We start from the raw sequence: 25926 nt of genomic DNA on the forward strand, positions 1-25926 counted from the left end.
AAAATCTTGAAAAGCACGTATTATCCTCGTGTTATAAATAGGGAAACTGAGGCTCAGTGCCGCAAGGGCTGGCCCATCTAGGACTAAAGAGGACTGACTTTTCTCGTTCATTTAGTCATTCATTCAACAAACATTTACCGACTACCTAATCCCTGTGCTTGTCGCTGGAAAGCATAGGACCTCCAAGACACAAAGCTGGGAAGTTGAGTCGCATTATTCATTAGTGAGTTGATAGGGTGAATTATACATTAATAGAATTATGCAATAATAATTGTGAATTATAATAAATAAATCACGGGACTGTTTTAATACTGTCTGGACTCCGGCCAGCTTCCAAGTTAGGCTAAAACCCCAGCGTCCAAGCGATCCCAAGATGCAAGTACTGGCTGTTCAGGCGCAAGGTACAGCAAGTCTCCACCGTCACGCCTCCACCGACCCCTAGAAGGAGCGGTGTCACCCGAGGCTCCGCCCGAAGCGAGGCGGGGCCTGAGCGTGCTGCACGCAGGCGCAGAGTGAGTCCTGGGCACTCGCAGCTGCTCACTGGTTCATCTGCGGCGAGGCGGGGCTGGGCTGGGCTGTGAGGATGGCGTGCGCAGGCGCAGGGCGGGCTTCGGGCGCGTGAGGGACACTGGGGACCGGAAGTTGAGGAGTTCGAGGCGGTTAACGAGGTGAGGGGGCGGGGCGGCTGCGCCGGGCGCCGGTGGCGGCGACCGGAGTCCGATTGGGTCCGGGGATAGCTTGGGAGCCGTCTGAGGGGTGGAGGGAAATCCTGAGATGAGGCAATGCGTTGGAGGAGGCCGAGTAGCCGGGAGAAGCAGACGGAGATGGAGCCTGAGGGGTCATGAGAGAACCTGAGGGTCAGAGAGGCTGAAGGAAATGGAGGCATGAAAAAAACCTTCGAGAAACTGAGGGACCGAGAGACGGGGAGGTTGAGAGAGGAGGGAAGCTGAAAACTGGAGAGATCGAGGGCAAGAGGCTGATGGGTCCTACCGAGAGAGGCTCACAGGGACTACGAGAGAAATGTGATCGCACCGGGAACTTGGGAGATGGAGGGAAACTAGAAAGATGAGGGTAGAAACTAGGGTTGTGAGAAAAAGTGTGTATGTGTGTATATGATGTATATGTATACATATAAATATATTTGCGTGATATAGAATAGTACCTGATACGTGTCAGCCGTAAGTAAACGTTAGTTACCAGTAAAGCTTCAGACAACTGGGTGACAAAATTTTCGATGGAGAAATGGAGAGAGATGAAGAGAGAGTCATGATGGAGGAAGAGACAGTGATGGAGAGTGACGGAAACGGAGAGTCAAAAAAAGATTCAAGCAGAAAATGAGACAGTCAGATGGAAAACTGAAGCGGAGTGGAGTCAAATGGAGAAAAGATAGTTGGAGAGAAAATCAGACTAAAGAACAGAATCAGAGTGGGAGAGAATCAGATAAGTGAAAAGAGATGGGACCAGGCAAGGAAGGGGAGAGAGATGAGGGTGGTGAGCAAGACGGACCAAAAACAGATTTCTAGGAAAGCCTGTTTTAAGAGCTACAAAAAACAACTCTCTATTTATATCATTCTTGCTTAGCCACAGTAGATAAGCTTTTCTCTCCTAGTATCCTAGTGTAAATTCCAGGAAAAGGCCCTGATTGGCCCTCCTTGGGTCATGTGTCCACCCCTCAGGCCAATCACTGGTTAAAGGGGGCCTAGGGTACTGTGATTGGCCAGGTCTTTGTCACTTGCCCAACCGATAGGAATTCTCTGACTTAAAGGCAGTGGGAACCATGTGGATTCCAAGAAGGGCTGCTCTCCAAAGGAAAGTGCATACTTTTTTCAGGGGAAAAAAAAAAAAAAGTGCCAGGCAGGCGAAAAACAAAACATACATAATGCCACACTTGCAAAATTGTGCATTTAATTTCAAATGGTTCAGGGGGTGTGTGTGTTGGGGAGGGGGGGCGGTGTCCTGAAACTCAGTAGACCACACCTCTCTCGTGTGATTGCCTCTCATGACCACTTTATGGTGTTGACTGGCCACGTGACCTACAGGTCAGACATTCCCTCCTCCAGGGATCTTTCCCTGACTCCCTGGGCTTCCTTTATCACAACCTCCATCTCCGGACTGTCAGAGTCTGGTGAAAGACCACCTGTGGGGACTCAGCATGGTCTTACTCATTACTGTTCCTCCCCCTAGTCCAGTGCTTGCAAAACAGCAGGCTCTCAGTAAATGTTTCTAAAACTGAATGAATGTCTTCTGTTCTTTCCCGCAAGCATTCAGGGCCCGAAATCCCAGGGTGAACTGGTGTCTGTCCCCAAAGAGATCACCCCAGGAGTCATGAAGTGCCCTGTGTGTCACCAGGTTAACCCAGGCCGTAGGCCATTTACTCTGCCAACACCTGCGGTGATCGTGTGCCACCACTGAGGAGGAAATTAGCTCTTTGAAGAGAAAGTGCTTCTTTATTGCAGGCACTGGCCTTTCACGGCAGGAGGTGGAGAATGGCTGAGAATGTTTGGTCCAGGTGATCAGAACTGAGGCCAGTTTTGTGACAGCACTGGGATTAGCCACGGCATGCCCCCTCCCAGAACAAGGGAGGGCAGGGGTCCTCGAGACCGACCCAGGGCTCCCAGTCCAGAAGAGGCCCCAGAGAAATGGGACTGGAATTGTCCAGAGACACGTCGCCTCTTTGAGGATGCCTTCTTCCGTGATGAGGATTATATCCGGCAGGGTTCTGAGGAGTGCCAAAAGTTCTGGACCTTCTTTGAACGCTTGCAGAGATTCCAGAATCTCAAGACCACCAGGAAGGAGGAGGAAGGTGCCAGGCACCCCAAGCACAGCATCCCAGCACTGGCCGACCTACCGAGTGCTTACGACCCTCGCTACCGCATCAACCTCTCCGTCCTTGGCCCTGACGCTCGAGGCTCTCGGGGGCTGGGCAGGCGCCTTCCCCCGGAGAAAGTGTCTGAGTTCCGCCGAGCCCTGTTGCACTACCTGGACTTTGGCCAGAAGCAGGCGTTTGGGCGGCTGGCCAAACTGCAGCGCGAGCGCGTGGCTCTGCCCATCGCCCAGTATGGGGACCGCATCCTGCAGACACTGAAGGAGCACCAGGTGGTGGTGGTGGCGGGTGACACGGGCTGCGGCAAGTCCACTCAGGTGCCCCAGTACCTGCTGGCTGCTGGCTTCAGTCACGTGGCGTGCACCCAGCCGCGGCGAATCGCCTGCATCTCATTGGCCAAGCGCGTTGGCTTTGAGAGCCTCAGTCAGTATGGCTCCCAGGTGAGTGGGACACAGCAGGCTTCTGATTTTTCCCATGTGACCTCACGGAATAAGTTGGTTGCTCGATGGCAGCACCGGTAAAGTTACAAAAGCACTTACCCTTTGACCCAGCGATGATTCTTCTAGAAATTCATCTATAGATTGGCCTGGATGTGGTCCAAATGACAAAGGCACTAATATTACCCAGTATAGGACTTCAGCAGTCCAAAACTGGGAATTGCCTAAATGTTTGTCCATCTTTTTCTAGGCAGTCACAAAAAAAGAATGAGGATGCTTCTTACTAATGATTTCTAGGGTTCTAATCCTCGACCACTTAAAAACTGTTGTTATTGAAGTTATACTCTGAACTCAGAAGAATGCACGCATCATAAGCATATAGCTCTGTGAATTTTCATGTTGACTGCATTTATGTAACTAGCACCCAGGTAAAAAAAATCAAACTTACCAGCACCCCAGAAACCTTGTTTCCCCTTCCAGGTACTGCCTTGAGGCCTCAAGAGTCATCACTGGTCTTTGGTATAGATTGTCATTTTAGTGCTAGGTTATCAGACCTGCGTTAGTGATAGAGTAGCACAGATGCTTTTGCGTCTTTCTTACTTTTCATAAATGGAATCAGAAAGTATGTTCTTTTGCTCACTATTGCCAAGTGTGGCCTCTCTTGTTCAGTATCAGTTTTGTGAGACTCACCTATAGTATTACCACATAGATGTATACCATTCATTCATACTGCTGTAGGGTATTCCATTGTGAAGGCAACACAGGTATTGGTTCCTTCTGCTGTTGATGGGAATTGGGGAGAGTTCCAGTTTTAGGCTTTTGTGAATGGTACTGCTACCAACATTCTATAACATGCCTTTTGGGGTGTTTTGGTACATATTTCTGTTGGGTATATATCTAAGATTGGGATCGCTGGGTCATACCAATACTTGTTATGGTTGATCTTTTTCGTTTTAGATTTTCCAGTGGGTCTGTAGTAGTATCACATTTTAATTTGCATTGTGTTTGAATTTGTGTTTCCTTGATGACTAAGAGTGTTGAGTGCCTTTTCATGTATATATTAGGCATTTGGAGAGCCTCTTTTGAGAATTGTCTGTTCAAGTTTTTCCCATTTTGCTTTTGTATTTTCTGTGCTTTTGTTCCTGGTTTGTATGTCTTTATAGAATCTGAATATGAGTCCTTTGTAGGATTTATGTATTGCAAATCTCGTCTTCTATTCTGTGAGTTGCCTTTCATTTTCTGAATCATGTCTTTGGATGATGGTGTCTTTTCATTTAAATATAACCCAGTCTGTCATTTTCTTTTTATAGTTGCCACTCTTTGGGTTCTGTGTAAGGAATTTTTGCATACTTTAAGGTCATGAAGATGTTCTGTGTTTTTGTAAAAACTTTTACATTTAGGACTGTAATTCATCTCAAATCGATGTGTGTATGATGCGAGGTAGGGGTTAATATACATTTCCTCTCAGTAACACTTTTTAGCTGTTTTACTTTGGATGACTGGTGTCAGTTTCTCCATCTGTGAGGTGAGGGTAATAATAGTGCTTGCATTGTGTGGTAGTTGTGAGGATGAAATGAGTTGATATACATAAAGATTTAGAATAATTCCTGGTACATAGAAAGGACTCAAAGGAAGGTTAATCATTACTATTATAATTAATTAGTGTCATACATCAGGCTCTGTGCCAAGTACTTTGTGTGCATTAGCACACGTAATTCTCACAGCATCTAGGAGGAAAAAGTAGGTACCTGTGGGACGGAATTACCCAAAGTCAACAGCACTAAGTGGCAGAGGTGGCATTCTAACCCAAGCCTGCTGAATTCCAGAGTCTGATGTGGGAGATTTGCTTAGATTTTCAATTTGGGGAGGGTGAGGGGCTGTGGCCCAGGCCCAGGGTCCTCTCCTGACCACATCCTCCCACCCCCAGGTTGGCTACCAGATCCGTTTTGAGAGCACACGCTCAGCGGCCACCAAGATTGTGTTCCTGACAGTGGGGCTGCTCCTGAGGCAAATCCAGCGGGAGCCCAGCCTGCCTCAGTACCAGGTCCTGATCGTGGATGAAGTCCATGAGCGGCACCTCCACAACGACTTCCTCCTGGGTGTCCTCCGGCGCCTGCTGCCCCAGAGGCCCGACCTCAAGGTCATCCTCATGTCGGCCACCATCAACATCTCACTCTTCTCCAGCTACTTCAGCAACGCCCCTGTGGTACAGGTGCCTGGGAGGCTCTTCCCCATCACGGTCAGTGCCCCCTTACCCCCCATCCACAGACTTCCCACCTGATCTCTGGCCAACCTGGACATGTCCCTTCTCTGCTGCTCTGTTTCCCATCTCTTTGATTAATAATGTTCTCTCTCTTTTGTAAAGCTGCTATTTTCTGAGCATTTACAGTGTGCTGGGTAGAGTGCTAAGTGGGTGTTAGAGGAGACCCCAAAATTTAAAGGCTCAAATAACATAGAAATTAATTTTTCTTACAGAACCCAAGCCAGCCAAGTGCGGCTGGTCCAGACTGCTGGGCAGCTCTGTTTTACATGGTTACTCAGGGACCCGGGCTGCTCTTTTCTCATTGCTCCACCATCTCGTATGGCAGGGTTTCTGAGACTCAGTGCAGTTGACATTTTGGTCTGGATAATTCTTGGTTGTGGGGGCTGCCCTGTGCTTTACAGGGTGTTTAGCAGCATCTCAGAAGTGGCAGAACCAGGACTTGAATCCCACTCACAGACAGACACGGCCCTGTACAGATGGCTTCTGTTTGCCCTTCCAGATCTCCTCGTCCCTTCCCCACCTTCCTGTCTTCTCTGGGAGGCACTAACAGACCCCCTACCCCTCTGGCTTCTGGTTGGCCAGTGGGAAAAGGAGAGTCAGCCCCTTCCCTCGAGGTCTCCAGTGGGCTGTGACTGTCACCCAAAGTCACAGCCCCTTTTGAGATGTCTCTCCACACAGCCCTATCTTTTATGGTTTTGATAACCACTCCTTCCTCTTATTCTTTGGGGCCAAAAATTGATAACAGCTCTGAGGTTCCTAGCACCGGAAATGCGCTGTCCCTTGTGGTTTCTGGGTCTAAATGCCCGTCAGCCTGTCTCCTAAGTAGCCATTAGAAACAGTGAGGATGCTTTTAGAGAAGTGGTTTCTAGGGGGTTTTTTTGTTTGTTTTTTTATAATATACCAACACCACTGTGTGTGTGTGTTTTGTTTTTTTTAATTTATTTTATTTATTTATTTTGTTTATTGGCTGTGTTGGGTCTTCGTTGCTGCATGCGGGCTTTCTCTAGTTGTGGCAAGCAGGGGCTACTCTTCATTGAGGTGTGCAGGCTTCTCAATGTGGTGGCTTCTGTTGTTGCGGTGCACCAGTTCTAGGCGCGCAGGCTTCAGTAGTTGCAGCACATGGGCTCTGTAGTTGTGGCTCGTGGGCTCTAGAGTCCAGGCTCAGTAGCTGTGGTGTGTGGGCTTAGCTGCTCCTCGGCACATGGGATCTTCCAGGACCAGGGATCGAACCCATGTCCCCTGCATTGGCAGGTAGATTCTTAACCACTGCTCCACCAGGGAAGTCCCGATTTCTAGAGTTTTAATCCCAGCTCCAGCCCTTAAAATTTTGTTGTTGTCATTGGAGTTATACTCCAAATACAAAAGAGTACACATATCGGGACTTTTCTGGTGGTTCAGTGGTTAAGACTCCACGCTCCCAATGCAGGGGGCCCGGGTTCGATCCTGATCTGGGAGCTAGATCCCACATGCATGCCACAACTAAGAGTTCGCCTGCCACAACTGAGGCGCCCGAGAGTTGCAACTAAGGAGCCCGCCTGTAGCAACGAAGACCTGGCAGATTAATAAGTAAATATTAAAACAAAATAAATAAATAAATATTAAAAAAAGAATACACGTATCATAAGTGTACCGTGCAACTGATTTTCACAAGATAAATACCTGTGTGGAGCCAGCACCCCAGAAGCCTTCCTGTTACCTCGATACTTTGTCCTCTTATTGCTTCCTCCGCAAATTTTCCTATTGGAGTGTACCTTCTGCTGCGTCTTCTCCGTCAGCCTGTGGCCTCCCCGCCCCATCGATGGGAGCTGCAGTGACAAGGTGTGCCCCTGCCCGGGGCCGTCTCCTCCCAGGTCGTGTACCAGCCGCAGGAGGCCGAGCCGACAACCTCCAAGTCGGAGAAGCTGGACCCGCGGCCCTTCCTCAGGGTGCTGGAGGCCATTGACAATAAGTACCCACCTGAGGAGCGGGGCGACCTCTTGGTCTTCCTCAGTGGCATGGCGGAGATCAGCGCCGTGCTCGAAGCCGCCCAGACCTATGCCAGCCACACCCAGCGCTGGGTGGTGCTGCCGCTGCACAGTGCCCTCTCTGTGGCTGACCAGGACAAGGTATCACGGGGGGCAGGTGGGGGTCTAGCTGCGAAGCCGGAGGAGGAGGGCTTGGGGGCAGCTAATGGAGGACTGGTGTGACCCCACAACCCAGGGCTGTGGGCTGCAGAGGGGCTGCTCGCATCTTTGAGCTTCCTGGTGGGGTGGGAGGCACTGGAGCTGAGCTTCAGAAGATAGGATGATTTTAAGTAGGAATAGAGGGAGGAAGGCAGTCCACGTGGGGGAACAGGAACCTGTGAGTCGGGTGGGGGAAAGGTGAAGAGACCGCCTGGTTGGAATGGAAGGGTGCCGGGAGAGAGGCCTTTGGGTCACTGTCTCAGTTAGTGATTGCCGTGCAACAAATTACCCCAAAACCTAGCAGCACGTTTCCTGTTACATTCATCATCTCACATAATGTCTGCAGATGGCGAATCTGGGAGGAGCTTAGCTGGATGGGTCTGGCTCAGGGTCTGTCATGAGGTTGTGGTCAGACGTCAGCTGGGGCTGCTGTCACCCGAAGGCTTGACTGGGGCTGGAGGGTTCTCTTCTAAGATGAAGCACGTACGTGGCTGACTGTTGGCTGGGGGCCTCTCTCGGGAGCTGCTTTAGTGTCCTCACAGTATGGTGGCTGGCTCTTCCCAAGAGACCGAAGTAGAAGCCACAGCATCTTTTATGACCTAGCTTTGGAAGTCACAAACCATCATTTCTGCAGTATCCCTTAGTTTTTAACCCAGTCCGCCCTGTTTAGAGGGAAGGTACCAGGTGAGGGTGTGAATCCCAGGAGGTGAGACTCCCCTGGGCCATCTTGGAGACTGACTACCATAGTCACCCCCAGAAAAATCCCTTCAGGTCACACTTGGTTGTTTAATGATTAAAAAAACAACCTTTGAACACCTCCTTAGTGCCTCCCTTGCTGCAAGGGGCCTCACTGGGAAACAGTGGGAGCTGAGATATGGTTCTTCCCCTCAAGCTGCTGGTCTGCTGCTCTGGGTGGCAGACGGGAGGATGGACAAGTAATTGACAGTTCCACAAGTGGTAGAGGAGAGCTCTGGATACTCTGAGAGCAGAGTCTTGCTGGCTTCAGGAAAGGCTTCCTGGAGGAAGGGACTTTGCAAATAGAGACCTGAGAAAGCCCCATTCTAGGGAGGGGCAGGGAGACATATGTCCCAGGGGAAGTGTGTGGAGCACTTGTTTTGTGCCGGGCAGAGTTCTGAGCTCTGTGTATGCCTTATTTCTAACCCTCACAGCTGCCCTGTCTGCCAGGTCCTGTTGTTCCCAATCAACAGATGCATAAATTGAGGCATAAGCACTTACAGAGTCACATAATTGGCAGAGCCAGGCTGTAGAACTTGGTAATTTGGTACCAGAGCCCATACTCTTAACCAGAGGTTGGTAGACTTCCTGTGAAGAGGGCAGATTTTTAGCTTTTATGGGCTCTATGGTCTCTGTCGTAACTACTATTACAGCTGGAAAGCAGCTGTAGACTGCCCAGGTGAGGCTGTGTTCCATTAAAACCTGATTTACAAACACAGGTGGCAGCGTGGATTTGGCCTGCAGGCTGCAGCTGCTGACTACTGCCCTTAACCACTGTGCTCGACTGTCTCTTGGGTCCATGAGAGGGCTTGTGCAAAGCGCCTGGGGTGAGAGAAAGATAGGGCAGCTGGGAAACTACACTCAAAGTGGCTGGGTCCAGATTGTGAAGGGGAAGTCAGGAAAGATGGGACTGGAGAGGTGGGCAGAGTTAGACCACCAGGGGCCTGGAAGACCCAGTGTGGTGCTGGGCTTTGTCCTGTGGGCACTGGGAGGTCATGGGTGGGTTCTGAGCAAGGTGATAGGCAGTGCCAGTTTGTGCTTTAGCAGATCCCTCTGCTGCATGTGAAGGCTGGATGGGAGGGGATGAGACTAGAGAACAGAGACCAGGGAGGAGGCTGGAGCAGGATTGGGGCGGGAAAGGTGGGGTGTGGACCAGGGCAGGGGCTGTGGGTTTGAGAAGGAGTGGGTAAATTCGTGAGATGTTCAAGATGATGTAGTGTGGCTGGATGGGTGAGGAGGGAGGGAACACCCAGGACAGCCCAGGTTTCTGGCCCCCGTGATGTGGTAGATGGTGAGCCATCTCTGAGGTGGGGGCCTGAGGAAGAAAGGGTTCAGTAGAAGGTGCCGAGGCTGCTTTAGACACATGGCTGTGAGGTGCCCTTGGGACATCCAGGAGGCATCCAGAAGGCCACTGGACACGTGGATCAGTGAGTGCTGAGGCAGTTGTGCAAAGGGCCTGGGGTGAGAGAAAGACAAGGCACCAGTGCCACCTCTTCACTATCCCTCAGGTATTTGACGTGGCCCCCCCTGGAGTCCGGAAATGCATCCTTTCCACCAACATCGCTGAGACCTCGGTCACCATTGATGGGATCCGCTTTGTGGTAGATTCTGGTAAGGGCTGCCCCCTAGCTACCCCAGGGACCTAATGAGATGTGTGGGGTTTGGAGATGTGTGCGTGTGGTGAGGGAACTCCAGACCGTAGCAGGGAGGTGGTAGTGTTTAGCTGTGGAGCAGTGGCAGCATCTTAATCCTGCTCAGGCCTTCCAAGCTTGCTCCTGCCTCAGGGCCTTTGCACTTACTGTTGTCTCTGCTGAGAGCTGTCTTTCCCCCAGATATCCACATGGCCCACTCCCTCACCTCATTTCAGGACCTGTGCAAATGTCTGCCCATTAGAGAGGCCCACCTTGTCCACTTTATCAAAGTGATCTTCTTTCACTGTCACTTCCGTTATGAGACTTTATTTTCCTTTGTAGTATGGGCATTATAGTTTATATAAGTTGACCTGTTTATTGTCTGTCTTCCCAACTAGACTGTTCTCTGAAAAGTCAGCATAGCCTGGTGGTGAGGAGACACTGGAGCCAGCCTGGCCAGGTACACTGCTGGCTGTGTGACTAAGGTCATGTCACTGATGCTCTCAGTTTGCTCACTTGTAAAATGGCAGTAATAACAGCGCCTCCCTTGGGTTGTGAGGATTAAACAAGTTAATACACTTGGGGGCTGAGGCTGGTACCTAGCACGGGGTGAATGCTCAGTAAATGTTAGCATTTACCTTATTGTGTTGAATCTGATGCCATTGAGGATAAAAGATTCTGTAATTTTATGCAGGATAGCTGAACCTCTGAATAAGCAAAGGCTCAAAGAAATACATGAAAAGATGCATGAATGAGGAAACTGAAGAATACATTAACAAAATGGTAGGGTGGAGCCCAGAGTAAGCGCTCAGTTAGTGTTACTGGAATAAAGGAGTAAGTGAGGGTGTCAGTGAATGAAACAGTACATTTCATTCCTCTGGAGGGCCATGCGCACCCACGCGGCTCCTGCACACACGTTCCCTTCCCTCCCTGCTCCTGTCCTGCCCACCCAGGGAAGGTGAAGGAGATGAGCTACGACCCACAGGCCAAACTGCAGCGGCTGCAGGAGTTCTGGATCAGTCAGGCCAGTGCAGAGCAGCGTAAGGGCCGGGCGGGCCGCACGGGCCCCGGTGTCTGCTTCCGCCTCTATGCCGAATCGGACTACGATGCCTTCGCCCCCTACCCTGTCCCGGAGATTCGGAGGGTCGCCCTGGATGCGCTGGTGCTGCAGGTGAGGCAGGGGCAGGGAGGGCACTGGATCCTGAGTGCTGGTGACAGAGAGGAGCCTGGGAGGCATTGATGCATGGTTTCAGGGTCAGGAAGGGCAGGGCTGGCCCGGCCACTGAGGCAAACTCATGTCGTCCAAATGTCAGAACCCACGTTGCAGGGAGAACTGTTCCCCCAAATCCACAGGGTCATGGGAAGAACCTTGTGACTCAAACAGAATGCTTTCAGCTGTAACAGGAAACCCATCAAGGAGTGGCTTTTATTTTTATTTATTTTTTATTTTTTATTTTTTTTATTTTAAGGAGTGGCTTTTAATACCGGAGTTTCTCGATACGTTTTATGTCATGGCTCATGTCTCAGTAGTTAGTTTTGCTTAGGTTAGGCTGCTGTGACAAATAGACCCACTCACAGAACAGCCAACATAGCAAAAGTTTAGTCCTTGGGTTGGTGGGCAGTTTCCTTTATTCAGAGACCTGGACCTTTTTCCTCTCATGGCTCCATCATCTCCCTGGGGCCTCTTCATCATTTGCGTCAACTTGTGATAGGGAAAGAGTATGGGACTTGGGTTTGGGAGGGTTTGAGGGCCAGGTCCACAAGCTGTGTACTTCCCTTCCACTCTGGCCACACCTCCCCACAGGGGAGGCTAGGAAGTGTAGTCCTGTGCTCAGAAAGAAGCAGAAAAGGAAAGTGGAGACAATGGGTGGCATCTGCCGCAGGCTGACACGTGCCCACGCAGGAGAGAGGCAGGAACCAGCCTCCTTCCTGTGGGTGATGCACGCTGATAGTTTCTATTTGATTTCCTTTTTAAAAAAAAGTGCCAGTTTTGGGGCCTTCCCTAATGGTGCAGTGGTTAAGACTCCATGCTTCCACTGCAGGGGGCGTGGGTTGGGTCCCTGGTTGGTGAACTAAGATCTCATATGCTGCACGGTGTGGCCAAAAAAAAAAAATAAAAAAAAGCCAGTCGTGACCCATGTCATGGAGTTCCTTGCTAACATAACCTGCTGTTTGAAAAATACTGGCTTGATCAATACAGAAAATGTACCGTTTCACATAACAAGAAGCTTTGAGATAGGGAGGTTCCAGGCTTGGTTGTTTAAGTCCCTGGGAAGGTTTCTGATTGTCCAGCTTAGATCATGTCCTCGCTCCAAGGTCTGGGAGAAGAGTTGCTAGGCGGACAGACAGACAGATAATGGCCCTCCTTCCCTGCTTCTGTACGATGGGCCTTGACATTGGGCGTTTTAAAGTATCATAAGTTTGTGATCCGTGAGTCCCCCAATGTCCCACAGTGGCTCATGTGTTCCCCATCCCTGAGGGGGTTTGGGTCTCATTCCAGATGAAGAGCATGAGTGTGGGGGACCCCCGAACCTTCCCCTTCATCGAGCCCCCACCACCAACCAGCTTGGAGACGGCCATCCTCTACCTCCGAGATCAGGGTGCCCTGGACAGCTCAGAGGCCCTCACCCCCATCGGGTCCCTGCTGGCCCAGCTGCCTGTGGATGTAGTGATTGGTGAGGACCCCTCCTTGGGGTGACCACATAGGGTCCTGGGAATGGGTGTGGGACACCACTCGGTCTCGGACCTGGAGGCAGGTCTGTTCCTTCTCTGGGCCCTGTCCATTCATGAGTCCTCTGTGCCGGGCACTGTTCTAGCAGTAAACAGAACAGACAGTTCCCTCCTCTGGGCAGCCCATCCCCAGCTCCGCCCTGGTACCCCTTCTCTTGCGGTCGCAAGGATGTCAAAACTGCTGCCTCTTCCTCTTGTTCATCCTGAGTCATCCCTGCCCCTCCCTCCCGAGGAGCTTTCCGACCGAGGTGCAAGAGAAGGGGTCCTGATGCAAGACACTCTGTGTCTACCAACAGTCCACGGCCCTGAGAATAGTCTCAGCTGAGTTCTGCCACCCAGGGCACCATGTCCCAAGTGTGATGCTCTCAAGTGTGACGCAGACAGAGCCTTCCGCCTGTGTCAGTATCATCAAAGTCCCCATCATTGCGACACGCTGGAGCGTCAGGCTGGACACCACCGACCCTGAGGGCCACCTATGGCTATGGAAATGGTTATTTTTGCTTGTTGTAGAAGGAGACAGGGCTGGTGCAAGGAGAATCAGATCTGAGAAGAAAGAGAACATTCTCTGAGCATTTGCTGTGTGTCAGTGGAAGACGGTGGCCCTTATTTCATCTTTACCTGGTGAGGGTGGGGCATCCGGGCAAACGAGGCTGAGAGAAAGGCTGTCACTTGCTCGCCAGGGAGGCACGCCCCAGCGAGGCTGGCACCGTCAGTCCCCAGGCCCTGCAGGGCAGGAGACACATGACGCAGTGCTAGGCGATTGCGGGCCCAGGTGACTCGGTCACCCGTCTTGCTATGTGCCAGGTGGAGCTCCCAGTGCATCACAGGGGAAACACAGTTCATCCTCACAGCAGGTAGACGCTGCTGTTAGCCCATTTCACAGATGAGGAGACAGAGGCACAGAGAGCTGGAGGAACTTGCCCGAGGTGACAGAGCTGGGGGTTCTGGGACAGCCTTGTTTTACTGCCTGCCCTTATCTTATGAGGCAAGAAGTGTAACAGGAACCTTCTGGAAAGGTGGGAAAGGGGAACTATGGGGATGAGTAAGATGCGTGACGCGCAAGCCACTGACCTCAGGGCAGGTGGGAACGGTCTTGCATCACGTTGGGATCCCATCCTGGGTTTGATTCTGTCCCTCTGGCTCCGAGGCCCTCTGTGGGCGGGGTGGAGGGGGGGTCAGGGGTCCCCGAGGGCTGGGGGCGCTGTGGGGCGCCCAGGAGGCTCAGCGTGGTGTCCGCCCCCAGGGAAGATGCTCATCCTGGGCTCTATGTTGCACCTGGCGGAGCCCGTGCTCACCATCGCCGCCGCCCTCAGCGTCCAGTCGCCCTTCACCCGCAGCGCCCAGAGCAACCCCGAGTGCGCGGCGGCCCGGCGGCCCCTGGAGAGCGACCAGGGTGACCCCTTCACGCTCTTCAATGTCTTCAACACCTGGGTGCAGGTGAGGTTGGTGGTGGCGCCCCCATCTGGCTGTCATTCTGCACGGGGCCAGGGCCTCCCTGAGGCTGTGGCTCCTCATGCCCCCACCCCCAGCCCAGGGAGGACCCCTGAGCCCTCGCAGACCCGGCCTGTCTGGGGCGGACCCCGACGCCATGACACCAGCTCGTGCAGGAACCCTGGCCTGAGGGGGAGCCTGAGGTCCTAAAGCACTGACTAGAGCCAGTGCCATGTGGAGAAAGTTTAGACGCCTGAGGGTGGTGTCTGTATGTCGGTCACACTTTTCCTGACCAGGCCTGGTTTTGTTCTGGGCAGTGCTGGGAAGCCGGTGGTGACTAAAACTACCTGGCCCTGCCCTCCTGGGGCTCCCAGTCCAGTGCAGGGAGACAGACCCATCCCTGGGCTGTGACCCCTCAGAATGGGCTGTGCTGGGGAGTCCACAGGGGCTGGGAGCGCCCAGAGGGGGAGTCTGACCCAGTGTGGTCTGGGAGGGCTGCCTGTAGGAGGGGGCAGTGGGGGCTGAGACCTGGAAGGAGGAGAGCAGGTGCTGCTGAGGGAGGGCCGACAGGTGTCCCGCCTGCCTTGCATCCTCGCAGTGGCTGGTGCTTGGGCTCACACGGGGCTCGTCTGGGTGGCGGGTTGGCACCCCCACCTCTCCCCCCAGGCTGCCCAGGCCCTGACCCTCTCCCTGGGGGCTGGGCCTCCACCCAGGTGAAATCTGAACGGAGCAGAAACTCACGCAAGTGGTGCCGCCACCGGGGCGTAGAGGAGCATCGGCTGTACGAGATGGCCAACCTGCGGCGCCAGTTCAAGGTGAGGCCCGGGAGGAGGGGTGGGGGCCCGCCCGGCCCAGGCAGACAGGACCAGGAACAAACCTGGGGAGCGCAGTGTGCATCAACTCCTTCCGTGACACGGCCTCTCTCCTTCTCCAGCAGCGTCATCAGAGTCCCACCCTACACCCGCCTCCCCCACCATCACATAACCAGGTTGCAGAGGGGATGCTGGGCAGGGCAAAGGGGTGGAAATCCAGGCGGGCTTCCTGGAGGGGTAGACAGGGTCAGTGGTCACGAGCCACGACCTCACGAAGCGCCTCGTCGTCTGGAGCTGGGGTGGCAAGCTGGCTGCGCAGGCCGAGTGCTGGGAGGCAGCATGGGGTGGTGGTTGGAGGCACCGGATCTGCCACTTGCTGGCAGGTCAGCGCTGGGCAAGTTACTGGGCCTCTCGGGGCCTCAGCTTCTCACTCGGGAAACGGGGAAGCTAAAAAATAGCCCCTGCCTCCCCGCGTCCCCGTGAGGATGAAATGAGTTAACAGAACAGGGCCTAGCACACAGGTGGTCGCATACAGGTGTGTGCGGTTTTTATTGTTACGCTGATGATGTGGTTCTGCGGCTTGCTTGTGTTGTTAACACTCCACGGGCATCTTTCCCTCTGAGCATGAAAAGATCTGGTGCCAAGGACGTCTCTGCGGCCGTGTCGCGTGCCACGGAATGAAAATAAAAGAGCCCTTGGAGTAACCGTCCCCTTGGCTGCAGGAAGGCAGATCCAGCAGAGCGGACGGTCACCACCAAGGCCTCCCGTGCAGTAACAGGGGTTCCAACATTGGGGACCACCGACGTCCCAACTGTTCTCAGCATCTCTCAGCGTCTCTGACTTTCTAAAGACCTTTGTTGGGCCCCAGATGCTGAGAAACTAATGAAAAGTGTGGGTCCTTTTCTCGCGCGCGCGCTCTGTGTCACCTATGATATCCTGTCTCCTCTCGTTGGACGGGGCTCAGTGAGAAACAGGGGCCAACCCAGTAGGGCTCCTGGGAGACTGTCTCCAAAGGCATGGGCAGGAGGTCTCTAGTCTCCCTCGGAATCACAGGAAGGGTCATATCCAGATTCCCCGCCCACCCCCCTGAGATTCCGATTCATTCATTTCCGGGATGGGGCCCAGGTCTTGGCATTTCTGACACCTTCCCAGATGGTCCCAGCTGCTGCCGGCCGGAGCAGCACACGCTGAGGACCGTCGTGTAGGAACCCCACGGGGTTGCTGCAGGGCTGGAGTAGCAGATCAGAGTGTGACCAGAGCCCGGCAACAGCTGCGTGGAGCGGGTGTGTGACAGGAACCCCCGGGGGGGCCCTAGGTGGTGATCCTCCTTCCTGTCCCCGGCCCAGGCGTCCCGTTGGCCGATGACAGAGACAGCCCTCATTCCCGGAGTAGTCACGTTCCCGGCACCGTGCAAAGAGTTGTTCTTTTTTCTTTTAAGTACCCCGACCAGGGATCGAACCTGGGCCCCGGCAATAACAGCGCCGAGTCCGAACCCCTGGACCACCAGGGAATTCCCAAAGCGTTGTTCTCATACAGCCCCTTTCAACCCCAACAGCCCTAGCAGGGAGGTCCCGGGAAGGTCCCCGTGTTTCATTTGAGGAAAAGTGTGGCTCTAAGGGTGAGGTCACGTGCGTCTGGGTCCAGAGCGCGCTTGGCCTGCCCCGTGTCCCTCACTCGGGCCCCACCTGCCCCCAGGAGCTGTTGGAGGACCATGGGCTGCTGGCCGGGGCCCAGGCCCCGAAGCCGGGGGACAGCTACAGTCGGCTGCGGCAGCGGCGGGAGCGCCAGGCGCTCTACCAGCTGAAGCGCCAGCACGAGGAGGGCGAGGGGCGCCGGCGCAAGGTGCTGCGGCTCCAGGAGGACCAGGACGGCTGCTCCAGCGGTGAGGACTGCGGCGGCACCGCCTCCCAGGGGGCCGGCCACAGCGTGGACATCCAGGTGGGGGATCCAGGTGGGGCGCCGTGGGGCTGTCTGGTGCCTGGGGTGGGTGGGGAGGCAGTTTATCAGGGACGTGGGCTGCCCTGGGGGGTCTCCTGGGACACGGCCCTGCTCTCACCTCAGGAGGTGGGCTTCCGTGGACAGGAGTCTGCAGGACCCCTCAGAACCACAGGTTCCAGTACAGGCCCCCTGGGAAGTGGGAAGGGCCCTCGGGAACCCACCTGCCCCCGTGTTGCCACCAGGATGTGAAGTTTAAGCTCCGGCACAACCTGGAGCAGCTGCAGGCGGCCGCCAGGTCGGCCCAGGCCCTGACGCGGGACCAGATGGCCCTGCTTAAGCTGGTGCTGGGCCGCGGCCTCTACCCCCAGCTCGCCGTCCCGGACCCGTTCAACAGCGGCCGCAAGGACTCGGACCAGGTGGGTCTCCTTCCCCCTCCCTGTCCCTGTGTGTGTTTTGTCGTCTCTCACCCCTCCCCAGCGCCTGGTCTGTGCTGGGGATACAGCAGTGACCGAAACAGCCCTGGCCCTGCCCTTGTGAAGCTGCAGTCTAGTGGCGGGCGTGGGGGATAGACTCGTTCCCAGACAGATGACCCAGAGTGGTTGGGGCTGGGATGGGACCCAGGGGCTGAGGGAACATAGAGGGGGACCCGATCAGCCTGGGAGGAGGACAGGGAGGGCTTCCTGGAGGAGGAGACTTCTGAGTTGCGCTGAGGAGGAGGGAACCTGGCAGCAGGAAGAGCAAGTCTGAGGGCCTCTGTCACCTGGCATCTGCCTTTGGCTTCTCCAGATCTTCCACACCCAGACCAAGCAGGGCGCCGTGCTGCATCCCACATGCGTCTTTGCCAACAGCCCCGAGGTGCTGCACACACAGGAGCAGGAGGCCCGGGGTGGCGACAGGAGCCGAGGTACCGTGAGCCCAGGCGGGGGTGGGGAGAAGCCCTCCATCGGAGATGTGAGGGGCGGGGACAGTGACCTCAGGGTGCCCCTCGCTGTCTGGGGCTCCCCCCTCGCTCCTCCCCACACTCCGCCTTCACTGGGGCTGCTGATGTGGGACTTGCAAGTCCCAAGAGCCAGACCTGGCTGGGTGTCCTCGGTGAGCCCACCCCCTGCTGAGCCTCGCCCTCCCCAGGCAGGTGCTGGCTGCCCCGGGCCCCGTGGCCCATCCCAAGGCCTGAGGTTTTAGCAATGAGAGCTGCTGCTTTCAGGAGACCTGTCCCGGGAGCCCCGTGAACGTCAGGCCTTGGTCCTGCCTTGGGGGGCTCCCCCAGCCCCAGCGTTCAGGCAGTTGGATTCGGCCTGCCTTCTAGTGGGATCCAAGCCATAGGAGTTGCCTCAGCCGAGGCTGCGCTCGGGCCAGGCCGGTCCCGCCTGGGACGCCCTTCCCCAGGGCGAGGCCCTGCGCTCAGGTGGGGGCGTCACGTCTACAGCGTGAAAGGCTAGTTGTGTGCTGTGTGTGAGCACTGGAACACAACTCATCCTTCTCCTGTTTGTAAAGAAAGTAACACACTGGACTAAAGTGGTAAATAACAACGCCAAAAGATAAACTTTATGATTTTAAACCCCAAGGATAGAATTTGAAATTTTCTGTCTAATCTTTAAGTGCTGTAAATTCCAAGTGCCTTTACCCTCCTATTACATTGTTTTTCTTCTTTTTGAAAACATTTTGAAAGTTCCAGGGATCTTCCAAGTAGAGAGAGTGTGATGAACCCTCCATGCCCTTACCCAGCTGTAGCTGTCACCATTTTTCCATCCTTGTTTCTTCTGTCCCCTTGGTTTTTTTTTTTCCTTTTTGCTGGAGCATGTTAAAGCTGTTCCCAGACATCTTACCAGAGAGAAATAATAATAAAAATCAGGGACTCCCCTGGCAGTCCAGTGGTTAAGACTTCACCTTCCAATGCAGGGGGTGCAGGTTCCATCCCTGCTCAGGGAGCTAGGGTCCCACATGCCTCGTGGCCAAAAAACCCAAACATAAAACAGAGGCACTTTTGAAACAAATTCGATAAAGACTTTTAAAATGGTCCGCGTCAAAATAAAAAAAAAAAACCACATTCATAAGGACTGTTTTTTGGCATCCCCACAATGCTGTCATCACTCCTAAGAAAATTAACAGTCATTCTTCTATTACTGGAGAGCCAAAATCACATCCAGCTTGGCAAGATATTTAAGAATAAGCCACAGACATTATATCGTTACACACGTGAGCCTGTTCTTTGCGTGGCTGTGTGAAGGGCCCGGGTGGGACAGGTGTGGGGGGGGCTGTCGGGGCTGGGGGTGGGGGATGTCGAGCTGTGCCCTTGATCCTTTCAGACGACAAGGACAAGATGAGCAGCAGGCACCAGCTCCTCACCTTCGTCTCCCTGCTGGAGACCAACAAACCCTACCTGGTCAACTGTGTCCGCATCCCCGCGCTGCAGGTGGCTCCCCGCCCCAGCCTCCCCACCTCCCGACTTCCGGTGCCATGGCCGTGTCCCCAGGGCAGGAGTCCCGGGTGGGCTTGGGGATGGGCTTGGAGGTCCACCTTCCACCAGGCTGGCTGCTGTCTCCGCGTTCCTGTATTCATTCATTACACGCTGAGCGCCTGCCGGGTGCTGGGACCTGTGGAAGGCACACTGGGCAAGACCCGGTCCCTGCTCCCCGGGAGCGCACATCTAGCCGGGGAGGGTGGAGAGTAGCAGTAGACACAGTGCAGCTCTCAGTGATAGGGCAGAGGGCGATAAGCGCTTAGGGGAAAAGAGAAAGAACAGAGTAAGGGGTGGGTTGAGGCAGAAGGGAGGGAACAGGTTCTAGTATGGCATTAGGCTATCTGGGTGGGCCTCATTGAGAAGGTGCAGTCAAAGACCTGAGGGAGCCAGGGAGCTGTAGGGATCTCTGGGGGAAGAGCGTCCCAGGCAGAGGGAAGCGCAAGTGCAAAGGCCCTGAGGCACCACGTGCCTGGTGTGGACAGGGAACAGCTGGAGCAGAGTCAGCGCAGAGGAGCGTGGCTGGCAGCCAGGGAGGCAGGAGAGGATCCTCCTCCCCACCCCCACCCCCCAGCCACCAGAGGGTTCTGAACAGAGCTGGGACAGAGTCCAACATGGGGCAGAGGCCCGGAGCCCAGCAGGGAGGCGACTACAGTCGTAGGGCAGGAGCAGATGGTGCTGGAGGCCGAGGACATGCTCAGATCGCAGATACACGTGTGTATATGTGTCTGCGGCCAGGAAGGGAGGGTCCTGACAGCAGTAGCTGCCACATCTGTGTGCCCAGCGGCCACCCTGCGGTTCCAGGCCTCGCCGCAATTCTCACTTTGTAGGGGAGAAGACGGGCTGGGGGCGGGTGGCACGGGGCAGTGGCGAGGAGGGCATGTCCCTTGACTGAGCCACACAGTGAGCAGGTGTCTGAGCCAGAGCTCAGGGCCACGGGCCGCACCTCAGGCCTCCCCCCATCAGATGGGCATCCCTGTTACCCCGACCCCCTCACTTCCATCCCAGGGAACATAGAGGGAAGAGAGAAGCCCTTCCCACAGCCCCAGGAGGTGATGTTGACACTGATTTCCACTGACACTGAGAAAGCGAACTCTGATCTGCTCCGTTACGTTTTCATTCAAACATGTACGAGTGGCCGCCTGGCGCCAGGTGCTAAGTACTCTTCCAGGTGCTGGGATGCAGTCGTGATCAGAAAGGACACGATTCTCTGTGTTTGTGGGGCTCGTGTATGAGTAGGGGAGGCAGACGGTAAAGAGAAACACAGATTAATGTAAGAGACCACGCCAGACACTGGACCCGTCAGACAGAGGAACAGAGTGGGGCAAGGGCTGGAGTACTGGCGGTGAGCGGGGCCTCAGGAGGGAAACGTGGCTTTGCTGGCTGAGATGCCGCCTGATATTTCCATCCCCTGCACCTGCCCCTCCACTGCCCGTCTCCTGCCCCCTCTCTGCCAGTCCCTCCTGCTGTTCAGCCGGTCCCTGGACACCAACGGTGACTGCTCCCGCCTGGTGGCCGACGGCTGGCTGGAGCTCCAGCTTGCGGACAGCGAGAGTGCTGTCCGGCTCCTTGCGGCTTCCCTGCGGCTTCGGGCCCACTGGGAGAGCACCCTGGACCGGCAGCTGGCCCACCAGGCCCGGCGGGGGCAGCTGGAGGACGAAGATGAGGAGGAAGAGGAGGCCCCAGTCCACCGCAAGGAGGTGGCAGCCCTGAGCAGGGAGCTGCTGCAGTTCACGGCATCCAAGGTACCCGCCTCCTGGGCACCTGCACCCCCTCGGCTGGAGGGCCGTCAGCCACAGGGATTAAGGCTCTGGGAGGCTGGCTTCCAGCTCATCAATATGCGCACATTTGGGGCTTTTCAGACCAGAGAGGTTGACGTCAAGCCCAAGGTCACACAGCTGGTAAGGGTGGAGCCAGGGTTTGACCCCAGGAGCCACGCCATTAACCGCTGCGGCCCTCATTCAACAGATGTTTATTAACACCTGTTGCACAGGTGGTGCCGGTTACCCCTCGTTAGCAGTTAAGGGCGGGCAGGATGTGAGAGGGAAGCTGTAGGTATCTGTCTATTCGTGGAGGACAGATGGGAAGAATTGGACAGGGCAGATTTGAAAGCAATCCCTCCCCCCCCTTTAAGTGGTGGGGAGTTGAGAATTGCTTCTGATTCTACTGTCCGTGGATGTGGTGGGACCCAGTGGACCGGGGGAAGGGGAACAGGCTGACATGCCGGAGGAGGAGGGTCAAGGGGACCAGACTTGAAGGTCAGACTTAAGGTCTGGATGTGTTCCCAGAAGTGATGAGGAGGAGAGAAGAGGCCTGGAGAAGACAGGTGAGATGGGAGATGGGGCATCAGGGAATATTGTAGACAAGTCCATGGTCATGAGTATCTGAAACCATGTGGTGATTGGCTTAAGCCATCGGCCCCCATAACTGAAAAGTCCAGGGGTGGACTTTAGGCGCAGCTGGATCCAGGTGATCTGATCATGTCTGCCTGGGTCTCTCTCCCCCATCTCCTGTCTCTCTTTGCTCAGGTTTCCTACAGCCTCCGGCGGCTCACAGGGCTGGAAGCCCAGAACCTCTATGTGGGACCCCAGACCATCACGGCTGCCCCCAGTCTCCCTGGCCTCTTTGGCAGCTCTCCCCTATCCCCCCACCCCACCAAAGGGGGCTACGCAGTCACCGACTTCCTCACCTACAACTGCCTCACGGTGAGCACGGACCCCACCTTGGCCCCTCATCCTCCTGCCCCTGAAAATGGGATTTTAGGGATTCCCCCCACCCTCCGCCCCCAACCACAGTCCAACTTAGTCCGGGGATGCGGTTTCAGAAAGGGGTCTGCTAGGGCATTCCCTGGCAGTCCAGTGGTTGGGACTCTGGGCTTTGACTACCAAGGGTATGGGTTCAATCCCTGGTCGGGGAACTAAGATCCCACAACCTGCGATGTGCAACCCCGAGGGGTTCTGGGAGGGTCCCAGGCTGGCGCTGGGGGGTGGGGCAGAAAGCCAGGCCTGACACAGCCTGCCTGTCACAGAGTGACACGGACCTGTACAGCGACTGTCTCCGCACCTTCTGGACCTGCCCCCACTGCGGCCTGCACATGCCCCTGACGCCCTTGGAGCGCATCGCCCACGAGAACGCCTGCCCCGAGGCCCCGCAGGATGGTGCTCCAGGTGAGGCCGGGGTGCCTGGTCCGCCCAGCCGTCCATCCAGCCTGTGGCTGTTTCCCGTGCATCTGGGCATTTGCTCGACACTCTGGGGACCCGCGACCTCATTCCTCTGCCCTGGCTGGTGCCACATACGGGCTGTGTCACAAGGACCCCAAGCCCGGGCCTGGGGCAGCCTGGAGCCACCTCGCTCTCATGTCTGTGTGTCTGTCCATCTCTCTTTGGTCTCTGGTCTGCCTCTGTGTTTCTGTCTGTTCCTCTGTGTCTCTCTTGCTGTGTCTCTTGTCATTTCCTCTGTCCCGCAGCTGTCTCTGCCTTGGCCACGTCCATCCTGTTGTCACCCAGGGGACGCCACAGTGGGCAGACCCCGGCGGTGCACCCACGCCACATGCTGCCACTTGCTGGGGAGATGGCTGCGGGGCCACATGGTCCCACCCCAGGGCTCTCTCTGTTGGTCTCGTTCCGTCTCTGTGTCTCTACTTGTGTCTTTCTCTCTGTCTCTCTCACCACCTGGGACACAGATCAAAGACTTGTCTCAGTGTGTGTGTTAATCAAGGAAGGCTGCCTGGAGAAGGCAGAGCTGGAGTCCCCAGAAGCCAGGAGAGAGCCTGAAGCACCCCATCCCCCGGGTGTCTGGGATTGGGGTGGGGCTGAGAGCACGCAGTGGAGCGCCCCCTTCACGGCCTCCTGTCTCTTCTCCCTTAGGGGCTGAGGAAGCTGCCCCTGAGCCCCCACAGAAGGCGTCCGCCCTCCAAAGGCCCTACCACTGCGAGGCCTGCCAGAAGGACTTTCTGTTCACACCCACGGAGGTGCTGCGGCACCGGAGGCAGCACATGTGAGCCCAGCCAGTCCTGGACCAGGACCAGGACCAGGACCAGGACTCCCGCCCAAGCCCCCAGCCTAAACTCAGAACTGTGGTCTAAATATGTGAATAAAGTCTCACTGATGGACTCAGATCTTTAAGCCTGCTCCTGCCCTTCCAGAAAGTAGCAGCTGCCCCTTGTTGGTCCTTCCCGTGGTCTGGCTCTCATCCCTCCTGCTGCAGCAGGCCATCTGAGGTGTTCCAGGGTAGATCCAGGGAGTTAAGGCTGAGCAGGGACCTCAGATTCCAGGTACAGGATCTGATCACCCTGGCGACTGCCATCTTGTGAGTCTGTAGTCAGGGCCTCTGCTTTCCATTGAACCCAGGGGAACGCTGCATTGGCCCATCTATATGTGCTACTTTGAGAGCTGGATGGGATGGATTCAGTGTTCCCGGGGACCCACAGGCTGCCTGGTCACCAGGGCTGTTCTGCTGTGGGGTCTGTAGGCAGTTCTCAGCCGTCCCCTCTGGACTCTCTGGCGGCCACGTCTGCTCCACAGACATGAAAAGGATAGGGAACACTGTGAACAACTTGATGCCAATAAACTCCACGATTCAGTTGAAATCTGAGTGACAACAGGATGGACATGGCCGAGGCAGAGACGGATGTGGGACGGAGGAAAGAACAAGAGACACAGCAAGAGAGAAATGGAGAAAGACATAAACTACCAAAGCTCACTGAAGAAGAAATAGGTAGGACTTCCCTGGTGGCGCAGTGGTTAAGAAGCCGCCTGCCAATGCAGGGGACACAGGTTTGATCCCTGGTCCGGGAAGATCCCACATGCTGAGGAGAAACTAAGCCCGTGCACCACAACTACTGAGCCTGCGCTCTAGAGCCCATGTGTCGCAACTACTGAAGCCCATGCGCCTAGAGCCCAAGCTTCACAACAAGAGAAGCCACTGCCATGAGATGCCCGTGCACTGCAACGAAGAGTAGCCCCCGCTCACCACAACTAGAGAAAGCCTCGTGCAGCAACGAAGACCCAACGCAGCCAATAAATAAATAAATAAATTTGTTAAAAAAAAGAGAGAAATGGGTAAACTGCACAATCCTATGACTCTATTAAGGAAATTTAGTTCATCGTTAACAAACACAGAGGACAGGCTTGGGTGGGTTCACTGGTGACCTCCAGCAGACGGGGAAGGAAGACGTGACACAGCAACGGCTCGTTCGCAGTGCGGAGGAACAACAGCTCTGGGCCAGCCTTGCACTAATGTCCAAACCCGACTCAGAAGTATATGCAGTTTATTGTATGTTAACTGTATCTCAATAAAAGTTCTTTAAAAAAAAAAAAGAATAAATATTAAACAAAACAAAACAAAACAAAAACCTGACTCAGACAATGCAGACACAGAACTCCTTCCTAAAAGTTTAGCATCTCATATTCAGCAACATATAAAAATAACAGTAGTACATCATGGCCAAGAGACGTTTATTCCAAGAATACAAAGTTGGTTTAACATTTGAAAATCAATGTGATTCAGCATATTAAAAACAGAAAATGCATTTGACAGATTTTAACACCTTGTGGCCTTGGGTAAAAAAAACCCCTTGACCTCTCTATTCCAACATTTTTTATCTCTGACAAATGAACACAGCTAAATTGTTTTCCCCAGAGGTTTCATTTTGCTATAGAAATCTTGGGTTTAATTTTATTTAATAAAAATAGTAAATGTAAGATGAAATATAAATGTAAAAATATTAAACAATGAAAATCATTAATAAAATAAAAATAATTTAAAACTGCAAGTAATAAAAGAAAATGGTAATTGAACTTCATCAAAATTAAAATACTTCTGGGAATTCCCCGGCGGTCCAGTGCTTAGGAGTTGATGCTTTCACTGCCGTGACCCAGATTCAAGACCTGGTTGGGGAACTAAGATCCTGCAAGCCACGCAGTGTGGCCAAAAAAAAAAATTATAAATACTCCTCTGTGAAAGACACTATCAAGAAAATGAAAAGGCGGAACTTCCCTGGTGGCACAGTGGTTAAGAATCTACCTGCCAATGCAGGGGACATGGGTTTGATCCCTGGTCTGGGAAGATCCCACATGCCAAGGAGCAACTAAACCCGCGAGCCACAACTACTGAGCCTGCGTGCTGCAGTCTCTGAAGTCCACATGCCTAGAGCCTGTGCTCCGCAACAAGAGAAGCCACCTCAATGAGAAGCCTGCACACCACAGCAAAGAGTAGCCCCCACTCGCTGCAACTAGAGAAACCCCACGCGCAGCAATGAAGACCCAACACAGCCAAAATAAAAAAGTAAATTAAAAAAAAGAAAACTGAAAAGGCAAGTTAGAGTTGGAGAAAATATTCACTATATATATATTTGACAAAACTCTATATATAGTTATTTAAAGAACTATACACATTACATAAATATATACATTATATAAACTATATAATATAAAAAGCTCTTTCAAATCAATAAGAAAACAACTCCTTTATAAGAGGCAAAATACTGAATACAAACTACGGAAAG

The 25926-nt window shown here is 54.1% G+C and overlaps 1 protein-coding gene across 4 annotated transcripts; it reads left to right on the plus strand.

The window, feature by feature from the left end:
• Positions 1-626: 626 nt before the first annotated feature.
• Positions 627-23538, plus strand: DHX34 (DExH-box helicase 34). Of its 4 annotated transcripts, XM_057712786.1 has the most exons (17): positions 627-668; positions 2262-3264; positions 5189-5500; positions 7375-7629; positions 9930-10032; positions 11006-11223; positions 12532-12727; positions 14026-14219; positions 14927-15028; positions 16721-16963; positions 17206-17379; positions 17750-17867; positions 19270-19376; positions 20879-21166; positions 21950-22126; positions 22450-22588; positions 23288-23538. In XM_057712786.1, exons 2-17 carry the CDS (start codon positions 2560-2562, stop codon positions 23419-23421), a joined length of 3465 nt encoding a protein of 1154 aa, XP_057568769.1. In that variant the 5' UTR covers positions 627-668; positions 2262-2559; the 3' UTR covers positions 23422-23538. The 4 variants fall into 4 exon arrangements, with proteins under 4 accessions (XP_057568769.1, XP_057568768.1, XP_057568771.1 ...); XM_057712785.1 differs by lacking the exon at positions 627-668 and having other exon boundaries at positions 707-3264; XM_057712788.1 differs by lacking the exon at positions 627-668 and having other exon boundaries at positions 707-3264; positions 17332-17379.
• Positions 23539-25926: the final 2388 nt, after the last annotated feature.

Source organism: Hippopotamus amphibius, chromosome 16, assembly GCF_030028045.1.
Source record: "Hippopotamus amphibius kiboko isolate mHipAmp2 chromosome 16, mHipAmp2.hap2, whole genome shotgun sequence".
Classification (NCBI taxonomy): Eukaryota; Metazoa; Chordata; class Mammalia; order Artiodactyla; family Hippopotamidae; genus Hippopotamus; species Hippopotamus amphibius.